The sequence below is a fragment of the Nerophis lumbriciformis genome, linkage group LG03 (genome assembly GCF_033978685.3).
Source record: "Nerophis lumbriciformis linkage group LG03, RoL_Nlum_v2.1, whole genome shotgun sequence".
Classification (NCBI taxonomy): domain Eukaryota; kingdom Metazoa; phylum Chordata; class Actinopteri; order Syngnathiformes; family Syngnathidae; genus Nerophis; species Nerophis lumbriciformis.
In genome coordinates this window covers 68175376-68199899 of record NC_084550.2, presented here as the reverse complement: position 1 = coordinate 68199899, position 24524 = coordinate 68175376, and the positions used below count along the sequence as shown (strand labels likewise).

General features: G+C 39.2%; 1 protein-coding gene across 2 annotated transcripts in view; it reads right to left on the bottom strand.

Moving 5' to 3' along the window:
* Positions 1 to 24524, bottom strand: part of LOC133589037 (regulator of nonsense transcripts 1) — a 53193-nt gene that overhangs the window by 11484 nt on the left and 17185 nt on the right. For both annotated transcript variants that reach the window (XM_061941707.1, XM_061941715.1), the window contains exons 4-16: positions 22559 to 22726; positions 22310 to 22490; positions 22057 to 22218; positions 21900 to 21984; positions 10659 to 10757; positions 10325 to 10433; positions 8434 to 8593; positions 8145 to 8263; positions 7851 to 8015; positions 7625 to 7739; positions 7409 to 7552; positions 2098 to 2311; positions 1635 to 1752 (exon numbers count right to left, since the gene is read on the bottom strand). In XM_061941707.1, coding sequence (XP_061797691.1) covers positions 1635 to 1752; positions 2098 to 2311; positions 7409 to 7552; positions 7625 to 7739; positions 7851 to 8015; positions 8145 to 8263; positions 8434 to 8593; positions 10325 to 10433; positions 10659 to 10757; positions 21900 to 21984; positions 22057 to 22218; positions 22310 to 22490; positions 22559 to 22726 — 1839 coding nt within the window. The remainder of the gene's footprint in view (positions 1 to 1634; positions 1753 to 2097; positions 2312 to 7408; positions 7553 to 7624; positions 7740 to 7850; positions 8016 to 8144; positions 8264 to 8433; positions 8594 to 10324; positions 10434 to 10658; positions 10758 to 21899; positions 21985 to 22056; positions 22219 to 22309; positions 22491 to 22558; positions 22727 to 24524) is intronic.

The following is a 24524-nucleotide window of genomic DNA, read 5'->3' as shown; positions in this document are numbered from 1 at the left end:
GACACGTTTATTACTAGATACTTTCTAATAGGCTTCAGCCTTGGTAGACTTCTTCTCTGTAAATAATAATCAGCTATAATTATTTGATACTTGTTTGTTTTGACAAATAATAATAATAATAATGGACTAGATTTATATAGCGCTTTTCTAGACACTCAAAAGCGCTTCACAGAGATGTAAGAACCCATCATTCATTCGCAACTGGTGGTGGTAAGCTACTTTTCGTAGCCCCAGCTGCCCTGGGGTACACTGACATGTTTTGGACTGCAATATTGTTCAATTAAGGCATACTTGCCAACCTTGAGACCTTCGATTTCGGGAGGTGGGGGCGGGGGGCGTGGTTGGGGGCGAGGTTAAGAGGGGAGGAGTATATTTACAGCTAGAATTCACCAAGTCAAGTATTTCATATATATATAAGTATATATATAAGTATATATATATATATATATATATATATATATATATATATATATATATATATATATATATATATATATATATATATATATATTAGAAATACTTGACTTTCAGTGAATTCTAGCTTTAAATATATATTTATTTTATTATATATATAAGAAATACTTGACAAAATACTAAGTCAAGTATTTCATATATACTGTATATATATATATATATATATATATATATATATATATATATATATATATAAGGAATACTTGACTTTCAGTGAATTCTAGCTATAAATATATATTTATTATATATATATATATATATATATATATAAAATAAAATAAATACTTGAATTTCAGTGTTCATTTATTTACACATATACACACACATAACACTCATCTACTCATTGTTGAGTTAAGGGTTGAATTGTCCATCCTTGTTCTATTCTCTGTCACTATTTTTCTAACCATGCTGAACACCCTCTCTGATGATGCATTGCTGTGTGGCACGCACAAAAGTGCTTTCATCAAATGCACTAGATGGCAGTATTGTCCTGTTTAAGAGTGTCACAACATTGCTGTTTACGGCAGACGAACTGCTTTACGGTGGAATAAAACATGACTGCTGTTGTTGTGTGTTGTTACCGCCCTGGGAGGACGTTAATGAAACTGCCTAACAATAAACCCACATAAGAAACCAAGAACTCGCCCTCCATCCTTCTACAGTTATAACGTGATTGGGCAGGTACGCTGTTTATATTGTGGGTTAGCGGACTCAGGTCCCTGAATTTCGGGAGATTTTCGGGAGAAATTTTGTCCCGGGAGGTTTTCGGGAGAAGCGCTGAATTTCGGGAGTCTCCCGCAAAATCCAGGAGGGTTGGCAAGTATGAATTACGGACACTAAGTAAGGCTAGCCTGTGTGCTATTGTGCGCTTGGCTGTTGAGTAGCTGATAGCTCCTAATACCTACTATGTAAATAGTAGGTCAATTACAAGAAAAAAGTAATCTTGTGTGCTTATTGGAGGACATTTAGCTACTAACTGGCTGTGCAATTTTGCACAAGTAAACTGCAAGACTGCGTGTATCGTAGCACTTATATATGAGCCAAATATCCAATATCTATATCGGATCGGGACACCTTTATTTAGAACATAAGCATTTATGTTACAGTACCACAAAACACAGTGCATTTACAGAGCGATAGTATTACTTCCGGGTCCAAACCTGTTAAGATAAGATGTTCCTGAGCTGGCGATTTCCTCCTGGCCTTGAGTGACATAAAAGAACATGGGCTTGTCAGGCTGTGGCCACTGGAAGTCAAAGCCCTTCTTCACACGGTCACCTGCAAACAGAAATCTAAATGACATGTTTGGAGGTTTTGGATGCCAATGTTTAGGAGTTTTAAGTCCTGTGTATTTTTTCTTTTGCTTGTCTTATGGATTTTTCAAACAAGGCTAGTGAGTCAAGTGCAACATCTAGTGGTGAAATACAGTACTTGAATGTAGAATAAAGGATGGATTTTAAAATAGTTTTCAGTTATAGCAGATTTATTACATTTAAATATCACTGTGAATAAATAATTCAAGAAGGCAGAATTAAGACTGAGACTAATAGCATTTATTCTGGCTGAAAAGGAGAAAGACAAATTAGAGATTTCTCATGCTTCGACTAAATATTTTTGTCTCACCAGCAGTGACTCCGTTCTGCAGTGAGCCTTCGTAGAAGATGTTGGAGGGGAATGCACTGAGGGCCGGGTGCATGCGATATTGAACCTGCAAACGGATTGGTCGAATCCCCAAAACAACCAGACGCTCAAAGAGAGACTGGGACAGTCCTGCTTTAGCTGCCTTCTTGCACATCACCACTGGGCCCAGCTGGCAGTGGTCACCCACCAAAATCAACTACAAAGAAAACAGGAGTTACCTTGTCAAGTTGGATTTGTGATAAAACAGATTGGAACTACCATAAAAGCATTATAACCCGTACTGTCAATGGCATAATAAAAACATTTGTTAGTAATTATTAACTCAACTGCAGATAAACATACATCATGTGATATGTGATTATATCATACTTGCCAACCTTGAGACCTCCGATTTCGGGAGGTGGGGGGTGGGGGTGGGGGGCGTGGTTAAGATATATACGGTATGTATAAGAAATACTTGACTTTCAGTGAATTCTAGCTATATATATATATTTATATATATATATATAAATAAAAGAAATACTTGAATTTCAGTGTTCATTTATTTACACATATACACACACATAACACTCATCTACTCATTGTTGAGTTAAGGATGGAATTGTCCATCCTTGTTCTATTCTCTGTCACTATTTCAGAACACACACATTATACAAATATACATTATAAAATCAAAAAGAAAACGGGAGCTCTAATTTGGGAGTCTGAATTAGGATCAGAAGTTCCTATACAAACATTGCGCACTCACGTCGCCTTTTTGTATTGATTACTGCAGCTGTGCACTGGATTCATTCACAAATACAAACTACAACTCACAAACACTTTAGAGTTAGGCTCCACCATCAGAATGTGTACTTAAACTTATAAAGATCACATGGATATTATTCAGTGAGTTGATTCACCAAAACTAACCTGTTATACAGGAGAAAGCACAAAGGACGTTTCAATTGTTCACAGACTGCTCGCGCTCATCAGAATGACAAGACACTTCCGGTCTGCAGGTGATAGCATTCAATTGGGAAGAAACGCCCTACTGCCCCCTACTGACCAATGTGAATACTGATAAATGTGTAATGACAGCTCCAAAAACGAATTCAAACCACAAAATAAAATAAATAAATCAACACAAAAATGTGACACATTATGGGTGGGTCACATATGCATGTACAGTAGATGGCAGTATTGTCCTGTTTAAAAGTGTCACAACATTGCTGTTTACGGCAGACGAACTGCTTTACGGTACACGAAAACTTGACTGCTGTTGTTGTGTGTTGTTACCGCGCTGGGAGGACGTTAATGAAACTGCCTAACAATAAACCCACATAAGAAACCAAGAACTCGCCCTCGATCATTAGCTGTTTATATTGTGAGAAAGCGGACGTGTGAACAGGCTGTCAACACGTCACTCAGGTCCGCCTGAATTAAGGGAGATTTCCGGGAGAAAATTTGTCCCGGGAGGTTTTCGGGAGAGGCGCTGAATTTCGGGAGTCTCCCGGAAAATCCGGGAGGGTTGGCAAGTATGGATTATATTGTTTGGACCCCACAAGGAATGTAACAATATGAACATTTTATATCATGGTTATCGTCCCCAAAATAATCAGGTTATCATTGCGGTATTGTTAAATAAGCTCAAAAAGTATTAACACTGACTGAAATTTTCTGACCAAGTTATTGAAAAATAAATAGATAGACACTGTTATAAACCCTACTATTTTCAGTGTTTTGTGTTTCTTACGCTTCACTGATAGTGTTAAATATTGGTTTGTATTCTATATCACCACTGGGCCCAGCTGGCAGTGGTCACCCACCAAAATCAACTAAAAAGATAACAGGAGTTACCTTGTCAAGTTGGATTTGTGATAAAACAGATTGGAAATACAAAGTGGAGAACTACCATGAAAGCATAATAACCCGTACTGTCAATGGCATAATTTAAACATTTCTTAGTAATTATTAACTCAACTGCAGATAAACATACATCATGTGATATTTGATTACCGTATTTTTCGGATTATAACTCGCAGTTTTTTTCATAGTTCGGCCGCGATTTATACTCTGGAGCGATTTATGTGTGAAATTATTAACACATTAGCGTAAAATATCAAATAATATTATTTATCTCATTCACGTAAGAGACTAGACGTACCGATAGAAGAGGAAGCGGCGCATTGTCTGCCTTTGGAGTTGGCAGAGTTGTTTAGAAGCGACACCGAGGAAGAAGATTTCATGGGATTTAGCGATTAGGAGTGACAAATTGTTTGGTAAACGTATAGCATGTTCTATATGTTATAGTTATTTCAATTACTCTTACCATAATATGTTACATTAACATACCAGTTGGTTATTTATGCCTCATATAACGTACACTTATTTAGCCTGTTGTTCACTATTCTTTATTTATTTTAAATTGCCTTTCTATTCTTGGTGTTGGATTTTATCAAACACATTTCCCCCAAAAATGCAACTTATACTGTAGTGCGACTTATATGTTTTTTTCCTTCTTTATTATGCATTTTCGGCCGGTGCGATTTATACTCCGGAGCGATTTATACTCCGGAGCGATTTATAATCCGAAAAATACGTATGTTGTTTGGACCCCACAAGGAATGTAACAACATGAACATTTTATATCATGGTTATCGTCACCAAAATAATCACCTTATTACGGTATTGTTAAATAAGCTCAAAAAGTATTAACACAGACTGAAACTGTTATAAACCCTACTATTTTGAATGTTTTGTGTTTCTTATGCTTCACTGATAGTGTTAAATATTTGGTTTGTATTCTAGCACTTTAAGATTTGTTTAAAAGAAAAGTGCGTTACAAATAAAATCTATTATTATCATTTATTATTTCTGGCGGGCGTTGTGGCGTCCTACTCTGTTCAGCGGTCCTTGAACGTCCCGTAAAAACACCTCCGTAGGTCTGGGCCGATATTTGATAAATCAATTAACCAACAATAAATTAAAATTAAAGTCAATAAGTTTTCCAGCGTCGTTGAATCGCCATATGCATGCTTTTCAGTGCAAAATGGTGTGCGCTCACACCATGCTGCCATTTAATACTGTTTTAGTGTTGTCATGTCATGCTGGTGTTCCTCACTTGGAATCTGCCAAACCTAATTTTGTTTTGCATATGACTGTTAAAACAGCGGTTTTAAGTGTAGTGTTTAAATTGCTACTTTGCACTTTTGTTTAAGAAAATCCTAACTTGATTGTCAGTTAAGTCACGTACAACTCTGCCTCTGCATACATGTTCAATATTGAAGAGCAGCTTTGTTTGGAAACACTTTATTCAGCTATTTTATTTATTGTTATGGTTGTGTATATTTGAGCCCCCCCAATCTCCTCCTTAAGATATTTTATTGCTTTTGGTTGCAATTTTTATTCAAGCGCAAATTTTGCTAACAGACAATGTATATTTTATTGTTATTTGTTTGTTTAACTTGGAGAATAAAATGTTTTCATTTCAATTACAACGTTAAAACACAAGTTTATTGCATATCCATTATTATTATCAAATCAATGGTTAATTTGGTCTCATAAAAATAATGGCAATAATATAATTTTTCGGCAGTAATTCGTAGGTCACTATATCGTTAAAGGGGAACATTATCACCAGACCTATGTAAGCGTCAATATATACCTTGATGTTGCAGAAAAAAAGACTAAATATTTTTTTTAACCGATTTCTGAACTCTAAATGGGTGAATTTTGGCGAATTAAACGCCTTTCTAATATTCGCTCTTGGAGCGATGACGTCACAACGTGGCGTCACATCGGGAAGCAATCCGCCATTTTCTCAAACACAGAGTCAAATCAGCTCTGTTATTTTCCGTTTTTTCGACTGTTTTCCGTACCTTGGAGACATCATGGCTCGTCGGTGTGTTGTCGGAGGGTGTAACAACACGAACAGGGACGGATTCAAGTTGCACCAGTGGCCCAAAGATGCGAAAGTGGCAAGAAATTGGACGTTTGTTCCACACACTTTACCGACGAAAGCTATGCTACGACAGAGATGGCAAGAATGTGTGGATATCCTGCGACACTCAAAGCAGATGCATTTCCAACGATAAAGTCAAAGAAATCTGCCGCCAGACCCCCATTGAATCTGCCGGAGTGTGTGAGCAATTCAGGGACAAAGGACCTCGGTAGCACGGCAAGCAATGGTGGCAGTTTGTTCCCGCAGACGAGCGAGCTAAAACCCTATCGACCCTAGCTTCCCTGGCCTGCTGACATCAACTCCAAAACTGGACAGATCAGCTTTCAGGAAAAGATGGATGGTGGATGAGGGTATGTCTACAGAATATATTAATTGATTAAAATTGGGCTGTCTGCACTCTGAAAGTGCATGTTGTTGCCAAATGTATTTCATATGCTGTAAACCTAGTTCATAGTTGTTAGTTTCCTTTAATGCCAAACAAACACATACCAATCGTTGGTTAGAAGGCAATCGCCGAATTCGTCCTCGCTTTCTCCCGTGTCGCTGGCTGTCGTGTCGTTTTCGTCGGTTTCGATATGGCTCAGTAGCTTCAGTTTCTTCTTCAATTTCGTTTTCGCTACAACCATCCGTTTCAATACATTCGTAATCTGTTGAATCGCTTAAACCGCTGAAATCCGAGTCTGAATCCGAGCTAATGTCGCTATAGCTTGCTGTTCTTTCCACCATGTTTGTTTGTGTTGGCTTCACTATGTGACGTCACAGGAAAATGGACGGGTGTTTATAACAACGGTTAAAATCAGGCACTTTGAAGCTTTTTTAGGGATATTGCGTGATGGGTAAAATTTTGAAAAAAACTTCGAAAAATATAAGCCACTGGGAACTGATTTTTAATGGTTTTAACAATTCTGAAATTGTGATAATGTTCCCCTTTAAGCAAAATGTGTTGTCAGCCCAGGCCTACACCTTTGTCTCGTATTTCTGAGTATTGAACGATCGCTCTGTTCTAAGAGATCACAGCTTGTAGGTTCAATGGACACAATTGAATATCTTAGTTGGTCAGACAGCAATGTGGGTATGTCATTGTTTTAATGGGGAAAGACGTTAATGTCTTTCATTTTCATGTTAGCATTTAAGCCAGCGATCTGGCGCCAGTCAGTCCGTGAGTTTATCAAAGATCAGTTATCAATCATGGTTTTTCCATCATTTTAATTGAAAACGGTGATACTAACTGTGGGGAGTTTCATTGCCGTTATCATTGATACTGTTTATCGTTACGTCCCTGATCCCCACACACACACACACACACACAGCATACCACTGCCAACAAAGCAAAACAAATATGGCTAGTACCTGCTTAGCTCCAAGGACCACAGGTACCATGCACTCGGGCTCAGTTGCCTGCGTGCTCTCATCGATCAGGATCGATCTGAACTGCATCTTAGCCAGACGAGGGTCGCCGGCCCCAACACAAGTACAGCAGATTACGTCGGCATTCTGCAAGAGATCAGCATGTACGGTGAGACATCACGAGAAGAGTAAACGTAGTGGTCAGCCCAATTTTCACACCATCAACAGCTCCCTTTCAGCGGTGCGTCGCAGATCCCTGTAACGTTTCTCATCCGAGGACGACAACTCTCCGGTCTCGTCTTTCAGCTGTTGAAGTTTCTGAAGTTCTGGCATACTGTGGACAGGAAAAAAACGGTGTATCACCAGGATACAACAATCAAAAAAAAAATCGAGTCACAAAACTAATGCCGTGTAAAAACTGCTTGTGACAATTATCAAATGTTACCTGTCCATGTTACGGGTCTGGTTGTGCAGAGCCAGGAAGGAGACCGGCGAGTCGATGGCTTCCCTGCTCTTGGCACACAGCCTCACCACTTTGAGTCCAGTCTGGTGGATCTTCTCTGTCAACTGGTCCACAGCAATGTTACTGGGAGCACACACCAGAACTGGTCTGGAGCGGGGACACAAGTTACAGAAAAGGAAAATAAAACAACACTCTTCACTAACAAAACACATGAATGACAACGGCGTCATAGATTAGCAGTAGTACATTAGATTACGAATGTGAAAGCGGTCATACCCACTACCCTGTCGAGCCAGGTGGTACACGATGGTGGCAGAGGTCACCGTCTTTCCAGTGCCAGGGGGACCTTGGATGAGGCTGAGGGGCCGCTGCAGCACTGTCTTTACGGCATACACCTGTGTGAAAACACAACTCACTTCTACCTTTTCCATCTAACTTAAGTGTAAGTTAGGCAAGTGTAACTTATACTGTGGCTTTTATAACTCTAATTATTGCTAATGTGATTAAAAAAAACCTGGTCTTCAGTTAATGTTGCACGTCAATAAAATGACATTTTATCTCTTACCTGGGAGTGGTTGAGGTCAGGCAGTCCTTGCGCAGTGAAGCGCTTGGGCAGCTGACACTTGATGATCACGTCCTCCACCTCGTGGCCCAGCAGTTTGTGGTAGATGTAACCAGACACGGAAGTTTCATCCACAGCAAATGTCTTCAGGGAACTCTGCATCCTGTAAATGATGACAAAAGTTGCATTGCACATCTCACATATGCCTCAACAATAACATGCTTGCTGTTTGCGGTATACAGTGGGGCAAAGATGTATTTAGTCAGCCACCAATTGTGCAAGTTCTCCCACTTAAAATGATGACAGAGGTCTGTATCATCATAGGTACACTTCAACTGTGAGAGACAGAAAAAAATCCAGGAATTCACATTGTAGGATTTTTAAAGAATTTATTTGTAAATTATGGTGGAAAATAAGTATTTGGTCAATAACAAAAATTCAACTCAATACTTTGTAATATAACCTTTGTTGGCAATAACAGAGGTCAAACGATTACTATAGGTCTTTACCAGGTTTGCACACACAGTAGCTGGTATTTTGGCCCATTCCTCCATGTAGATCTTCTCGAGAGCAGTGATGTTTTGGGGCTATCGCCGAGCAACACGGACTTTCTACTCCCTCCACAGATTTTGTATGGGGTTGAGGTCTGGAGACTGGCTAGGCCACTCCAGGACTTTCAAATGCTTCTTACGGAGCCACTCCTTCGTTGCCCGGGCGGTGTGTTTGGGATCATTGTCATGCTGGAAGACCCAGCCACGTTTCATCTTCAAAGCTCTCACTAATGGAAGGAGGTTTTGGCTCAAAATCTCACGATACATGGCCCCGTTAATTCTTTCCTTAACACGGATCAGTCGGCCTGTCCCCTTAGCAGAAAAACAGCCCCAAAGCATGATGTTTCCACCCCCATGCTTCACAGTAGGTATGGTGTTCTTGGGATGCAACTCAGTATTCTTCTTCCTCCAAACACGACGAGTTGAGTTTATACCAAAAAGTTATATTTTGGTTTCATCTTACCACATGACATTCTCCCAATCCTCTGCTGTATCATCCATGTGCTCTCTGGCAAACTTCAGACGGGCCTGGACATGCACTGGCTTAAGCAGGGGGACACGTCTGGCACTGCAGGATTTGATTCCCTGTCTGTGTAGTGTGTTACTGATGGTAACCTTTGTTACTTTGGTCCCAGCTCTCTGCAGGTCATTCACCAGGTCCCCCCGTGTGGTTCTGGGATTTTTGCTCACCGTTCTCATGATCATTTTGACCCCACGGGATGAAATCTTGCGTGGAGCCCCAGATCAAGGGAGATTATCAGTGGTCTTGTATGTCTTCCATTTTCTGATAATTGCTCCCACAGTTGATTTTTTTCACACCAAGCTGCTTGCCTATTGTAGATTCACTCTTCACAGTCTGGTGCAGGTCTACAATTCTTTTCCTGGTGTCCTTCGACAGCTCTTTGGTCTTGGCCATAGTGGAGTTTGGAGTCTGACTGTTTGAGGCTGTGGACAGGTGTCTTTTATACAGATAACGAGTTCAAACAGGTGCCATTAATACAGGTAACGAGTGGAGGACAGAAGAGCTTCTTAAAGAAGAAGTTACAGGTCTGTGAGAGTCAGAGATCTTCCTTGTTTGAAGTGACCAAATACTTATTTTCCACCATAATTTACAAATAAATTCTTTAAAATTCATACAATGTGAATTCCTGGATTTTTTTCCACATTCTGTCTCTCACAGTTGAAGTGTACCTATGATGAAAATTACAGACCTCTGTCATCATTTTAAGTGGGAGAACTTGCACAATCGGTGGCTGACTAAATACTTTTTTGCCCCACTGTAAATAGTAAGAGGGTTAAAAAAACATTTGATGAATTGAGAACAGGCACAAACTGTGTGCTACCTGTCAAAGGATGTGGACTTCCACACAAAGTCCACTTGAAAGTTGTGTGGGATCTCCACTGGAGCGCCAGCACTGCTCCTCAGTTCGATGGCGATCTCATCACCGTAGTCTCAGTGCAGAAAGTCAAGGTTTTTAAAATTCCCAAACTCGACATTTTTTTCAAATGCAGAGCCTAACCGAGGGCTCACTGTGTATTAAACAATTCTAAGGTGACTGGAGAAAGTCTAAAAGAAAAGAAAATAACATCTCCCTTTGGAACTGACTTGCTTACAGACAGGTTGAACCAATATCACCACAAATCAACAATATCGTTGGTATCCCTCAAAAATGATACTGTCAGGGACTTTGATGACATGTCCAATGCCTTTCCACATAGGAGCCAGATCCCCTTTGTACCTCAGGCAGATTTCATCTCCTTGCATCAGTCGCATATCTGCCAGGGAAGACAGACAAAACAAATAATATTGAACACGTAACCCTTGTGTAATGTTCATATTGTTGTTACTCAGCCAGCGTTTGTGGGTCTGATGGACCCGTTGCATTTTGATGTTTACCTTATCCCAATAAACATCTGTTCAGTATTTTAAAATAAAAGTGTTTGATTGTGAGGCATTAAAAGCCACAAAATGAAACGGGTCCATCAGACCCACAAACGCTGGCTGAGTAACAACAATATGAACGTTGCACGGAAAATTTCTCTGCCAGTTTCTGCATCCCACAGGGGTTCTTTTTTTGTGTTTCTGCACCTGCGGTATGGCGTCACATTAGTGCCAAAAATCTGAGCGCATAAAAACTGTTATCGCGCGCTGATTCTCCACTTCGTGCGCGCGACACCCTTTTGCGCGCCATACCTGCCAACTTTTGAAATCAGAAAAACCTAGTAGCCAGGGTCCAGGGGCCGCAGGCCCCGGTAGGTCCAGGACAAAGTCCTGGTGGAGGGTTCATGGGGGCGAAGCCCCCCGACGCAAAATGATTGATTGCATTCAGACAGGTTAAAATGTTGCTAAAACCATCACTTTTCTATCAGTCACAGTGACTTTTCAAAACAAAAATATTACAGCAAAAATCATATGGGTTGATTGACATGTTTATTCTGTAAGCTAACTTCAATAGTTTGAAATTATTTTGACAGTTAATGCCAGTTATCCTGTCAACCTTTCACAAGACTTCAATTTGTTAATTGAAAGTATAAACAGTATAAACACTTTTTACAGTAAACAAATGGTAAAACAGTACTAAACAATTCCATTAAAAAACAAATTGGTGTCATTATTAACTTTCTGTCCAAGCTTGTATAATCTACTGCCTTGTTCAATTGTATAAAATATTCTGTGCCTAAAATTCACATTTCTATCACAATTATCATACTGTAAACATGGTAAGCTAACTTCATTAAAATTAATAGTCCTGTCAATAGCATGGAATTACAATTCAAATGTAGTTTTTTTGTAAGCCTTTCAAAAGAATTCAAAATATGAAAAATTAATGAAAATTAATTGAAGCCATCAGACACTTGAAAAGTGGCACATCACATCTCTAATGTAATCATTTGAACTTTTCAACAGAAATAGCACTGCAAAAATATTAAGGACATACTTCTGTATTTTGGTAGTTATGCTGTCAACATTTAACAAGATTTCTTCAACTTGGACTTGAAAGCATAAATAGTATAAACACTTTTAACAGTATAACAGTACTAAACAATTCCAATAGATAACATGGGTGTCATTACCTTTTTGTGGCTAAAATCCAAATTTAGCAACGGCATTAGACTTGTGTTTTTTTGTCCCAACGTGGTCTTTTACATCGCTAATTCCTCCGTGTCCGATCGAAAAATCTTGTCTGCACAAGGTGCAATTCGCGTAGTTTTCACCCTTTTTGGAACGGATAATTATTCCCGGATAGGCTTTTGAATATTCTTCACGGAATGACTGCAGTTTTCTTTTCGGTTTAAGACTCGTTTGCGATTTTTCTCCGGCTGATTAAATGATCGTTCGCTCGTTTGGAAACAATGGGCAACAGGTGCCTCGTGCTTGGCAGCGGTGCTATAAATAGCCTCGCGCATGGCATTCGGAATGGCTCGATAGGAAGTTACGGGAAGCAGTGTCGATTGTCATTGTTGTTACACGATTTCGTGAATAAAACTTAAAAAAAATAAAAAAAATGTAATTAATGAAAAACCGTATTTTTTATCACTGCAACCGTAACCCGGAATAGGTTGATGAAAACCGTACTAATTACGGGAAAACCGGAGTAGTTGGCAGGTATGGCGCGCGCGTGGTGCTTTTTTGCGCGCGCGCAACGCCTTTCTGCACACTCTCTGTGTACTCCTGGCATCTCTCCTCGCACTGTCATGTTTCTTTTTGGCACTTTGGGGGCGGGTATGCTTAGACGGCCACTCCTTTCTGATTGGCTGTGAGCATTTTTCATATGACCAATCATTCTCCAGTGTAGCAACGTTGTAGCCATCTTACCTCGGACATCTAGCCTCAATCATTTCATTGATGTCAATGGTACATGTACTAGCAACTTGTCCAGGGTGTACCCCGCCTTCCGCCCGATTGTAGCTGAGATAGGCTCCAGCGCCCCCTGCGACCCCAAAGGGAATAAGCGGTAGGAGATGGATGGATGGATGGGTGGATGGATGGGTACATGTACTAATTAAATTACCATAACTTGCTCGATTTTCGACCAATTTACAAACGGTTTGCCTTGTTATAAATCTTATTACATGTAGATATGACATAGGATGCTGTACTTGTTGAAATTACCTCTTTCGCTTTAAAAAAAAAAAGACTTAATTGTGCAACATAGTTGTGTAGGGTCAGTGTTAGTCAGTTCTCTGATTATTTTAAACTGTTTCAGAATACATTATTAAAAGCTATTTTTAACATTTAAAAAACAAAATTCAAAGATTATTTCATTAATTTTATGGCTGAATCAAAAGAAATTCCATAAATTAGAAAACAAATGTTCAAGAAGAAGTGAAAATATAAAATAATGTTATGGTTGGATGTTATTGCTGGTGGACCAGTTCTGGCTGAAAGATGTGATTATGGTGTTTGTTGTCTTATTATTTATTTGGGTCACATTTTGTATTACCCTGTATTGTGTTTATGTGGTATGAAATAACCTTCATCAGCGCGCGACATTTTTTTTATCCACTTCTTCCTCCGTAAATCTTGATACATATTGACGATGACCCACCCTGCTATACTTCTGATTGGCTCTGAGCATTTTTCAGCATTTTTCGCCTGACCAATCAGAAAGGAGGGGCCATCTAAGCATACTCGCCCCCAAAGTGCCAAAAAGAAACATGACAGCGCGAGGAGAGATGCCAGGAGTACACAGAGAGCGCGCAGAAAGGCGTCGCGCGCGCGCAGAAAGGCACCGCGCGCGCGCAAAAAAGCACCACGCGCACGCAAAAGGGTGTCGCGCGCACGCAAAAGGGTGTCAAGCGCGCACGAAGTGGAGAATCAGCGCGCGATAACAGTTTTTATGCGCTCAGATTTTTGGCACTAATGTGACGCCATACTGCGGTTCCCACACATAGTTGCAACATTGTTTGTCAACACTGTCTGCTCTCATTTTCTCGCACATTTGACCCTCTGGTGTTCTGTGTACCTACACTCTGTCCTCCTCCTGTCTACGCCTGCTGTGTGTGTGTGTGTGTGTGTGTGTGTGTGTGTGTGTGTGTGTGTGTGTGTGTGTGTGTGGTACACAGAACATCAATTTCCACACTTCTATTAGCCCCGGGTCCAGTGGACCCGGACATCTTATATGTAATAGAAATGTGTAGGGGGGGGTGTATGGTGTGTGGTCATTAAATATGTATTCTGATATATGTTCTTCACAGAAAATGAGCCAAAGTCAGTGAGTCTCAGTTTGAAAAATTAATTAATTGTATAATTTTTCTTTTAATAAAAAATGAAAACGGGTCCCACAGACGCGAACACCACACCAGGGTTAAGTCATAAAAATTATCTAATGCAAGGAAAACCGGGACTAATGATAAACCCTGGTCTAACTCCTCACAGTGAGTGTTATTGTTTAAAATTGTAGATATCATAAAACCGCAATTAGGTTGATTGGCAACACTAAATTGGCCCTAGTGTGTGAATGTTGTCTGTCTATCTGTTTTGGCCATGCGATGAGGTGGCGACTTGTCCAGGGTGTTCCCTGCCTTCCGCCCGAATGCAGCTGAGATAGGCTCCAGCACCCCCCGCGGCCCCGAAAGGGACAAGCAGTAGAAAATGGATGGATGGATAAAACTGCAATTGATAGCTGCACTTTGATAAACCCACGGACTGTTTTGTTTTAGGACAGGCAAGCTATCAACCAGCGTGCTAATCACTAGCTCTAGCAGCTAGGGCCGCATTGCAGTCATGGCTGCCCTCAGAGGACCACCTGTAGCAGTGAATATATATGAATAAGCACCCCCTGCAACCCCAAGAGGGACAAGCAGTAGAAAATGGATGGATAGATTAATCTATAATCGCCTAATGATGTTATCAAACAATTGCCTATGCATTTGGTTTTTTTACATACAAATTGATAACTTGTTTTGAAATAAGTCAGGGTGCAAAGTTGATATTTAAGTATTTATTTTTGTTTTTACAAATAAAATGTTTGGTATATATGTTCATACTTGCCAACCTTGAGACCTCCGATTTGGGAGGTGGGGGGGGGGGGCGTGGAGGGGGCGTGGCTAAGAGGGGAGGAGTACATTTACAGCAAGAATTCACCAAGTCAAGTATTTCATATATATATATATATACACAGTATATATATATATATATATATATATATATATATATATATATATATACTGTATATATATATATATATATATACTGTATATATATATATATATATATATATATATATATAGTAAAATAAATAAATATATATATATATATATATATATATATATATAGCTAGAATTCACTGAAAGTGAAGTATTTTCTTATATATATATATATATATATATATATATATATATATATATATATATATATATATATATATCTCAAGAGGGACAGAGACAGCGCACAGTGCATGTGGATCACATGTTACTACCATCGCGAGAAAACATGGAGAGACTGGAATGTAATAGAGTGATCTATGTTTGTCTGTTGCCATCTCCTGGTGAATGTTGGCTATAGCGTACTGTGGTTACTTTTTGGTTGGCCAACGATTTACTTGGTGTTGCGCACCTGACGTCAAGTGTGTGAGTCTGTTCTGAAGTCTACAGTAGAGACGTACTTCATCCCCTCGCCTGTTTATTGCCTCCAACTCAATATATTACAACAACATTGCTCCATGCGGACCTGGAGGGGGCGTGGCCTCCAGGTCCGCCGGAATTTTGGGAGATTTTCGGGAGAAAATGTGTCCCGGGAGGTTTTCGGGAGAGGCGCTGAATTTCGGGAGTCTCCCGGAAAATCCGGGAGGGTTGGCAAGTATGTATATGTTTGTTGCATGATCAGATAATATTAAGTTTAAAATGCACACACAATTTTTCTGCCAAAATTGAAAGACTGTATTAAGTTAGAAAGATAAGTGATTTATTGACATTATTCCCAGGCTTTCACGGGCCAACAATCGCCACATCTGGAGTTTGACACCTGTGTACTACAGGAAGTGAACCCACGTGATGTCACATAAACCAAAAGTGAAGCGTGCCATTTTGCATTATCATTTTGAATCATTTTACCTTCACTAACTGAGACATAGGAGGGTAAAAATATTATTTAAAAATATAGTATAAATACTTAATTTTTTAAACAAACCTTTTTTTCTTCCAAGGAAAGCATATTGTGAGTCAGTTGTTTTATTCACGTATAGTTTTAATGAAACTTGTGTGTGCACTGCAAAAACTGAAATCTAAGTAAGATTAAATATCTCAAATAAGGGTGATATTTGCTTATTTTCTGTCTGATAAGATAATTCTTCTCACTAAGCAGATTTTATGTTAGAGTCTTTTACTTGTTTTAAGGGTTTTGGTTCTAAATCAGGGGTGCTCACACTTTTTCTGCAGGCGAGCTACTTTTCAATTGATCAAGTTGTGGGGATCTACCTCATTCATATATATAATTTATATTTACTTATTTATGAAATATATGTTTTTGTTAATAAGTTAAAGGTGTTTAATGATAATGCAAGCATGTTTAACACATATAGTTAATATTGTTAATAAGTTAAAGGTGTGTAATATAATGCAATCATGTTTAACACATAGTTAATAAATTAAAGGTGTTTAATGATAATACAAGAATGTTTAATACATATAGTTAATATTGTTAATAAATTAAAGGTGTTTAATGATAATACAAGTATGTTTAATACATATAGTTAATATTGTTAACAAGTTAAAGGTGTTTAAAGATAATACAAGCATGTTTGATACATATAGTTAATATTGTCAACAAGTTAAAGGTGTTTAATGATAATACAAGCATGTTTGATACATATAGTTAATATTGTCAACAAGTTAAAGGTGTTTAATGATAATACAAGCATGTTTAATACATATAGTTAATATTATTAATAAGTTAAAGGTGTTTAAAGATAATACAAGCATGTTTAACACATATAGTTAATATTGTTAATAAGTTAAAGGTGTTTAAAGATAATGCAAGCATGTTTAACACATATACCGTATTTTCCGCACTATAAGCCGCACCTAAAAACCACAAATTTTCACAAAAGCTGACAGTGCGGCTTATAACCCGGTGCGCCTTATATATGGATTAATATAAATATTTATTTTCATAAAGTTTCGGTCTCGCAACTACGGTAAACAGCCGCCATCTTTTTTCCCCGTAGAAGAGGAAGCGCTTCTTCTTCTATGGTAAGCAACTGCCAAGGTAAGCACCCGCCCCCGTAGAAGAGGAAGCGCTTCTTCTTCTACGGTAAGCAACCACCCGCCTCCGTAGAAGAAGAAGCGCGCGGGTATTACGTTTAATTTCCTTTGTGTGTTTACATCTGTAAAGACCACAAAATGGCTCCTACTAAGCGACACGCGTATAACGCAGAATTTAAACTTAAGGCAATAAGTCATGCCGAAGAACACGGAAATAGAGCAGCAGCAAGAGAATATAACATAAATGAATCAATGGTGCGTAGGTGGAGGAAGCAACAAGCTTTCCGGAAGGCAGGATTCACAGAACTGCTGGACAACAACAGCGACACTGACTCCGATGAGACGGAGCCGGCCATTTTGGATCCCGTATTCGCCCAACTTTTTAATTCGGACACCAAAGGAGAAGAATTCGAGGGATTTATGAATGAAGAATAACTTCAGAAAGTGAGCGTTATGTTTATTTTGTGTGTTGTGACATTAACGTTCGAGCAACATTAAGTTATTGATGTTGCTATTGCGCTGCACTATTTTGAATTTTACTATGTTTGTGATTGCACATTTGCACATTACCGTACATTTTGGGAGTGAACAGAGTTGTTAGAACGCTGGTTTTTAATATATTATTAAAGTTTGACTGACCTATCTGACTGTTTTTTTGACATTTCCTTTAGCGCAGTTAGATGCGGCTTATAACACGGGGCGGCTTATAGGTGGACAAAGTTTTGAAATATGCCGTTCATTGAAGGCGCGGCTTATAACCCAGGGCGGCTTATGGTGCAGAAAATACGGTAGTTAATATTGTTAACAAGTTAAGGTGTTTAAAGATAATACAGGCATGTTTAACACATATAGATTCCTTTCTTTCATGAAGACAAGAATATAAGTTGGTGTATTACCTGATTCTGATGACTTGCATTGATTGGAATCAGACAGTGGTGCTAAAAACGTCCGCATTTTCGAATGGAGGAGAAAAAAGTCCTCCTTTCTGTCCAATACCACATGAAAGTGGTTGGTTTTTGGCATCTTGTTTGTCCAGCTTCCGTACTCCTTTGTATACACTTTACAAGAAATACATTGTCGGCAAACTCCGTAGCTTGCTAGCTTGTGCACGCCAGCTTTCTGAGACTCTTGTTTTGTTAGCGCAACTGTGCAGTCGGTCTTTGGAGTTTTGACAACAGGTACGGCGCCAGAGTCTGTTGAAATAAAGTGTTTCTCGCCTTCCAGTCGGTAATTTTAATGAGCTGGCAGCAGCCAGCGTCATCTCAGAAGACCCTCGGGTGCCGTGAATGTCAATCAAGTGACGAAAGTGATGTCATAGTGAAGATTTATGATCGCTCATTTTTAGGACTATTTTTTTAATGCCTGGCTGGTGATCGACTGACACACCCTCCGAGATCGACCGGTAGCTCGCGATCGACGTAATGAGCACCCCTGTCCTAAATGATCTCAGTAAGATATGACAGCTTGTAGCTGAGATTTGATGACCTATATTGAGTAAAACATGCTTGAAACTAGAATATCAACTGTTGCAAAGCTGTGTCATTAACACTGAAGTATAAAACTACTTTTTTAAAGTAATCATTTCTTATTTCAAGCCTGTAAAAAAAAAAATCATGACTTTGACACAATTGTGTCTCATAATCAATGTTCCCTCTAATTTTTCATGTGTGTGAGCAAACACACAAACACTCTGAGCATTCAGTGGAATACAGACGTGCACACTGTGGTCATACCAGCAGCACATTTGTCTCAAACCTGACATAACAATTTAAATGTCTTATTATTATAATCAAGTGACAGTAGTCAATTTCAAGAGATTATTTTCTAATATATGTGATTTGGCCCACTTAGATATTGTTTTTTTTAATCAGCTATGCACTATAGTATTTTATGCCTGGGTGGGGGTCCTGCTTTGGAAAGATTGTGTACCCCTTTCAGAGATCACATTTAGTTCCCCTTAAAACATTCACATGTTGCATGAGATGAAGTGTTTATTAACTTTCTGTCCGTAAAATAAATATTTTATTAGCAATTCTGTAATCTATCTAGTAACATCATTTCATGATTAATATCCAAAAATGTACATTCTTAATAAATGACAGTAGAATAAGCACACATCTGATTGAGGAGTCATAGTATAACGACCTGGAATTTACACTTTGTTTAGGTGTTGGAGTTGTCCAACTTTGTGTGTGGCCTTAAACGCACCAGTGGCTAATTGCCATAGTATATGTGTTGGTGCAGGTGAGAGAGAGGAAGAGGCTGCTGTTGATATAACAGATGACTTTTGGCTTGGTTTGTACGGTAGACAATGACTAGTTTTGCTAGATAGAAGTATTTTACACATTTTTTGGTGTGGTTATGGCCGACAAACAATTTCGCTAAATAAAGGGACCGATGGAATTCCTGTCCTCCTTTAAGTGTCTCCACAGACGTTACAATATTTTAACAGTGTTGACAAACATTGTTTTATCTGTTGTGGCTGCCTTTCGTCACCTGTTATTTACAGTTGCATTGCAAAATCATACAAAACAAATTATTTGTTTAGAGTGGGATTTGATTTTGTGCGCGGCATAGATTTGCTGTGCACCTTCGAGGGAACGTTGCTCATAATTAAAAGCGATGACAGCCAAATGGACTTTGCTGTTTTATTTTCAATGAAACAATAGAAAATACGTACTCATATAGTAGTACAGTTGTTATTAGTGAGAATATACTTATTTTGAGGTATTTTTGGGTTTATTGAGGTTAGCTAATTTTACTTGTTTTGGAAAGTCTTGACAAGCCAAATTTTCTTGTTCTATTGGCAGATAATATTGCTTAGTTCAAGTAAAATACCCCTAATTTTTATTTTATTTTTTCTTGTTTTTGAACACTGACTTTTTGCAGTGTGTATAAGTACAAATACCGTGATAATAATGACTTGGATAATCGTGATATAAAATATTTACATACCTGCCAACTTTTGAAATCAGAAAAACCTAGTAGCCAGGGTCCAGGGGCCGCAGGCCCCGGTAGGTCCAGGACAAAGTCCTGGTGGGGGGTTCAGGCTTCGCCCCCCGACGCAAAATGATTATTAGCATTCAGACAGGTTAAAATGTTGCTAAAACCATCACTTTTCTATTAGTCACAGTGACTTTTCAAAACAAAAATATTACAGCAAAAATCATATGGGTTGATTGACATGTTTATTCTGTAAGCTAACTTCAATAGTTTGAAATTATTTTGACAGTTAATGCCAGTTATCCTGTCAACCTTTCACAAGACTTCAATTTGTTAATTGAAAGTATAAACAGTATAAACACTTTTTACAGTAAACAAATGGTAAAACAGTACTAAACAATTCCATTAAAAAAAAAATTGGTGTAATTATTAACTTTCTGTCCAAGCTTGTATAATCTACTGCCTTGTTCAATTGTAAAAAATATTATGTGCCTAAAATTCACATTTCTATCACAATTATCATACTGTAAACATGGTAAGCTAACTTCATTAAAATTAATAGTCCTGTCAATAGCATGGAATTACAATTCAAATGTAGTTTTTTTGTAAACCTTTCAAAAGAATTCAAAATATGAAAAATGTATTTAAGCCATCAGACACTTGAAAAGTGGCACATCACATCTCTAATGTAATCATTTTAACTTTTCAACAGAAATAGCACTGCAAAAATATTAAGGACATACTTCTGTATTTTGGTAGTTATGCTGTCAACATTTAACAAGATTTCTTCAACTTGGACTTGAAAGCATAAATAGTATAAACACTTTTAACAGTATAACAGTACTAAACAATTCCAATAGATAACATTGGTGTCATTACCTTTTTGTGGCTAAAATCCGAAAAACGTTGAAAGTTTTCCACTTGTATCGCTAGCAACGGCATTAGAGTTGTGTTTTTTTGTCCCAACGTGGTCTTTTACATCGCTAATTCCTCCGTGTCCGCTCGAAAAATCTTGTCTGCACAAGGTGCAATTCGCGTAGTTTTCATCCTTTTTGGAACGGATAATTATTCCCGGATAGGCTTTTGAATATTCTTCACGGAATGACTGCAGTTTTCTTTTCGGTTTAAGACTCGTTTGCGATTTTTCTCAGGCTGATTCCATGATCGTTCGCTCGTTTGGAAACAATGGCAACTGCTTGGCAGCGGTGCTATAAATAGCCTCGCGCATGGCATTCGGAATGGCTCGATAGGAAGTTACGTTAAGCAGTGTAGATTGTCATTGTTGTTATGCGATTTCGTGAATAAAACTTAAAAAAAAAAAAAAAAATTGGATTAATGAAAAACCGTATTTTTTATCACTGCAACCGTAACCCGGAATAGGTTGATGAAAACCGTACTAATTACGGGAAAACCGGAGTAGTTGGCAGGTATGTATTTATATCATCACATCCCTACCCCGCATTCAAGTAAATGTAATGTTAAAGTTAAAGTTCCAATGATTGTCACACACACACTAGGTGTGGCAAAATTATTCTCTGCATTTTCACCCTTGATCACCCCCTGGGAGGTGAGGGGAGCAGTGAGCTCCCCTCACAGTCGCGCCCAGGAATCATTTTTGGTGATTTAACCCCCAATTCCAACCCTTGATGCTGAGTGCCAAGCAGGGAGGTAATGGCTCCCATTTGTATAGTCTTTGGTATGACTTGGCCGGGGTTTGAATGTGTTAATCATTCAAATAAGATGTCATGATACCGAATTGTAAACACGCACCTGAGTCCGTCTTAGGCAGACTGAAATAAGCAATCCTCTTTTTATTCAAGCCCAGGTCCCATCTGACTGTAATGTTGTCTTGAGTCTGCAAAAAAACATTGATAATCTTAATAAGCGTAGGATTTCACCAGAGATGATTACTGAGTAAATGTAATACCTGTGACTCTTTAAGCTTCTTATCATAGTCAGCCTCCAGCTTGACAAGAGGACCAAAGATGTTCTGGTACTGGTAGGCATCCTCATAGCGCAGCAGAACGTGTTGAGGCTCCTCATCAACGCCCGGCTTCTCCAGGTCTTCCAAGGCTGCACTGGGATTGTCCTAGCACGAACACAAAGGCATACAATAACAAGACATGTTGGTAAGAAGGTTTGTTAGAGGTTCATGTGCAGGACAGCAGTGTTGATGATACCTTCCAGAGCTCCTCCAGCTTGTAGATCTGCTGGGCCGTGATCTGACGGGCCCTGAGCTGCTCCTGCTCTGAGGGGATTTTCACCAACCAAGACAGGAAGCAGCGGTCCTGAATGAGAGGCTGCCACTGGGAACTGTCCCAGTTGATGTCCTTCAGGCTGCTCTGACTGGCACATGGCTGTCTGAAACAAGCGTGCTATTTTTGGTTTGTTTTTTGTTACTCATCACCGTTTTCCACTGGCAGCCTCACCTGCACAGGAGCACCACGACCGAGTCAGCCTTCGCAGGGATGAAGCCCAGCAGGAAGACGTTGCGACAGCCGCAGTTGTAACACTCCAGCACAGTTTCCCCCAGAGGGCCGTCTTTATGCAGGGTCACCTCCTTGGACTTTGCCCTCACCAGATGGTTCACAATGTGACTAGGCGTTAAAAGGACAATGAATACACAGAGTGGAGGATATCAAGACCTGTTTGGTGTGCTGCACTGCTCCTACTAAAATACATAAAGAAAACATTTACACTGCAGTACATTTTTTCATTTATCCTAGGCTTTGAAAAACACATTTCTCATCAACATTACCAGGTCATTTCTATTCAATTATCAAACCCAATTCCCTGATAAGTGCTAAATAGTGGCTGGGTGGGGATTTTAAAAATTGCAATAATTTTTGATGGATGGTGGAAGCCAGTTGATCCAGATTCGAAGGAATTATTTTAAATTAAATTTTTGGAATGTTTGTGTTAAAAATGGGCTAATGGAAGTAATCAGGGTCTCTGCAGGTTTCAGTAAGTCAAATGTGAGACTGTTTTAAGACCATAATTAATACAATTTAAGACTACAGAAATCCCTTGTGAATTGCTGTTAATTGGTTCCAGACATGGCCGCATTACATTAATTCCTGCAAAAGTAGAAATAATTTAATTAAAAATACAATATTTTCACAGCTAGATAATTAACTGTTACCGTATTTTCCGCACTATTAGCCGCACCTAAAAACCACAAATTTACTCAAAAGCTGACAGTGCGGCTTATAACCCGGTGCGCTTTATATATGGATTAATATTAAGATTCATTTTCATAAAGTTTCGGTCTCGCAACTACGGTAAACAGCCGCCATCTTTTTTCCCCGTAGAAGAGGAAGTGCTTCTTCTTCTACGCAAGCAACCGCCAAGGTAAGCACCCGCCCCCATAGAACAGGAAGCGCTTCTTCTTCTACTGTAAGCAACCACCCGCCCGCGTAGAAGAAGAAGAAGCGCGCGGATATTACGTTTCATTTCCTTTGTGTGTTTACATCTGTAAAGACCACAAAATGGCTCCTACTAAGCGACAGGTTTCCGGTTCATGAAAAGACGCAATCTCTCCATCCGCACACGGACTACTATTTCACAGCAACTGCCTAAAGACTTTCAAGAAAAGCTGGCTACTTTCCGTGCATATTGTAAAAACAAGATAGCTGAAAAAAAGATCCGGCCAGAGAACATTATCAACATGGACGAGGTTCCACTGACTTTTGATATTCCTGTGAACCGCACTGTGGATACAACGGGAGCACGTACGGTGAATATTCGCACCACAGGGAATGAGAAGTCATCATTCACTGTGGTTCTAGCTTGCCATGCTAATGGCCAGAAACTTCCACCCATGGTGATATTCAAAAGGAAGACCTTGCCAAAAGAGACCTTTCCAGCCGGCGTCATCATAAAAGCTAACTCGAAGGGATGGATGGATGAAGAAAAGATGAGCGAGTGGTTAAGGTAAGTTTACGCGAAGAGGCCGGGTGGCTTTTTTCACGCAGCTCCGTCCATGTTGATATACGACTCCATGCGCGCCCACATCACGCTGGTTTTTAATATATTATTAAAGTTTGACTGACCTATCTGACTGTTTTTTTGACATTCCTTTAGCGCAGTTAGATGCGGCTTATAACACGGGGCGGCTTATAGGTGGACAAAGTTTTGAAATATGCCGTTCATTGAAGGCGCGGCTTATAACCCAGGACTGCTTATGGTGCGGAAAATACGGTAACCTTCTAAAAGTGCTTTTCAACATTATGAGAGCCCTCTAAGCATGACATCATACTCTTGTCGCATTTACACTGTTTTAACCCAACATAGTAATGCTGAGTGAAGCTGATCCAATCGGCAGCCACGATACTGAACAGCACGCTCTGATTAGTTTAGTCTCCTCTAATGGTCAATACTAGAGTTGTATTGATA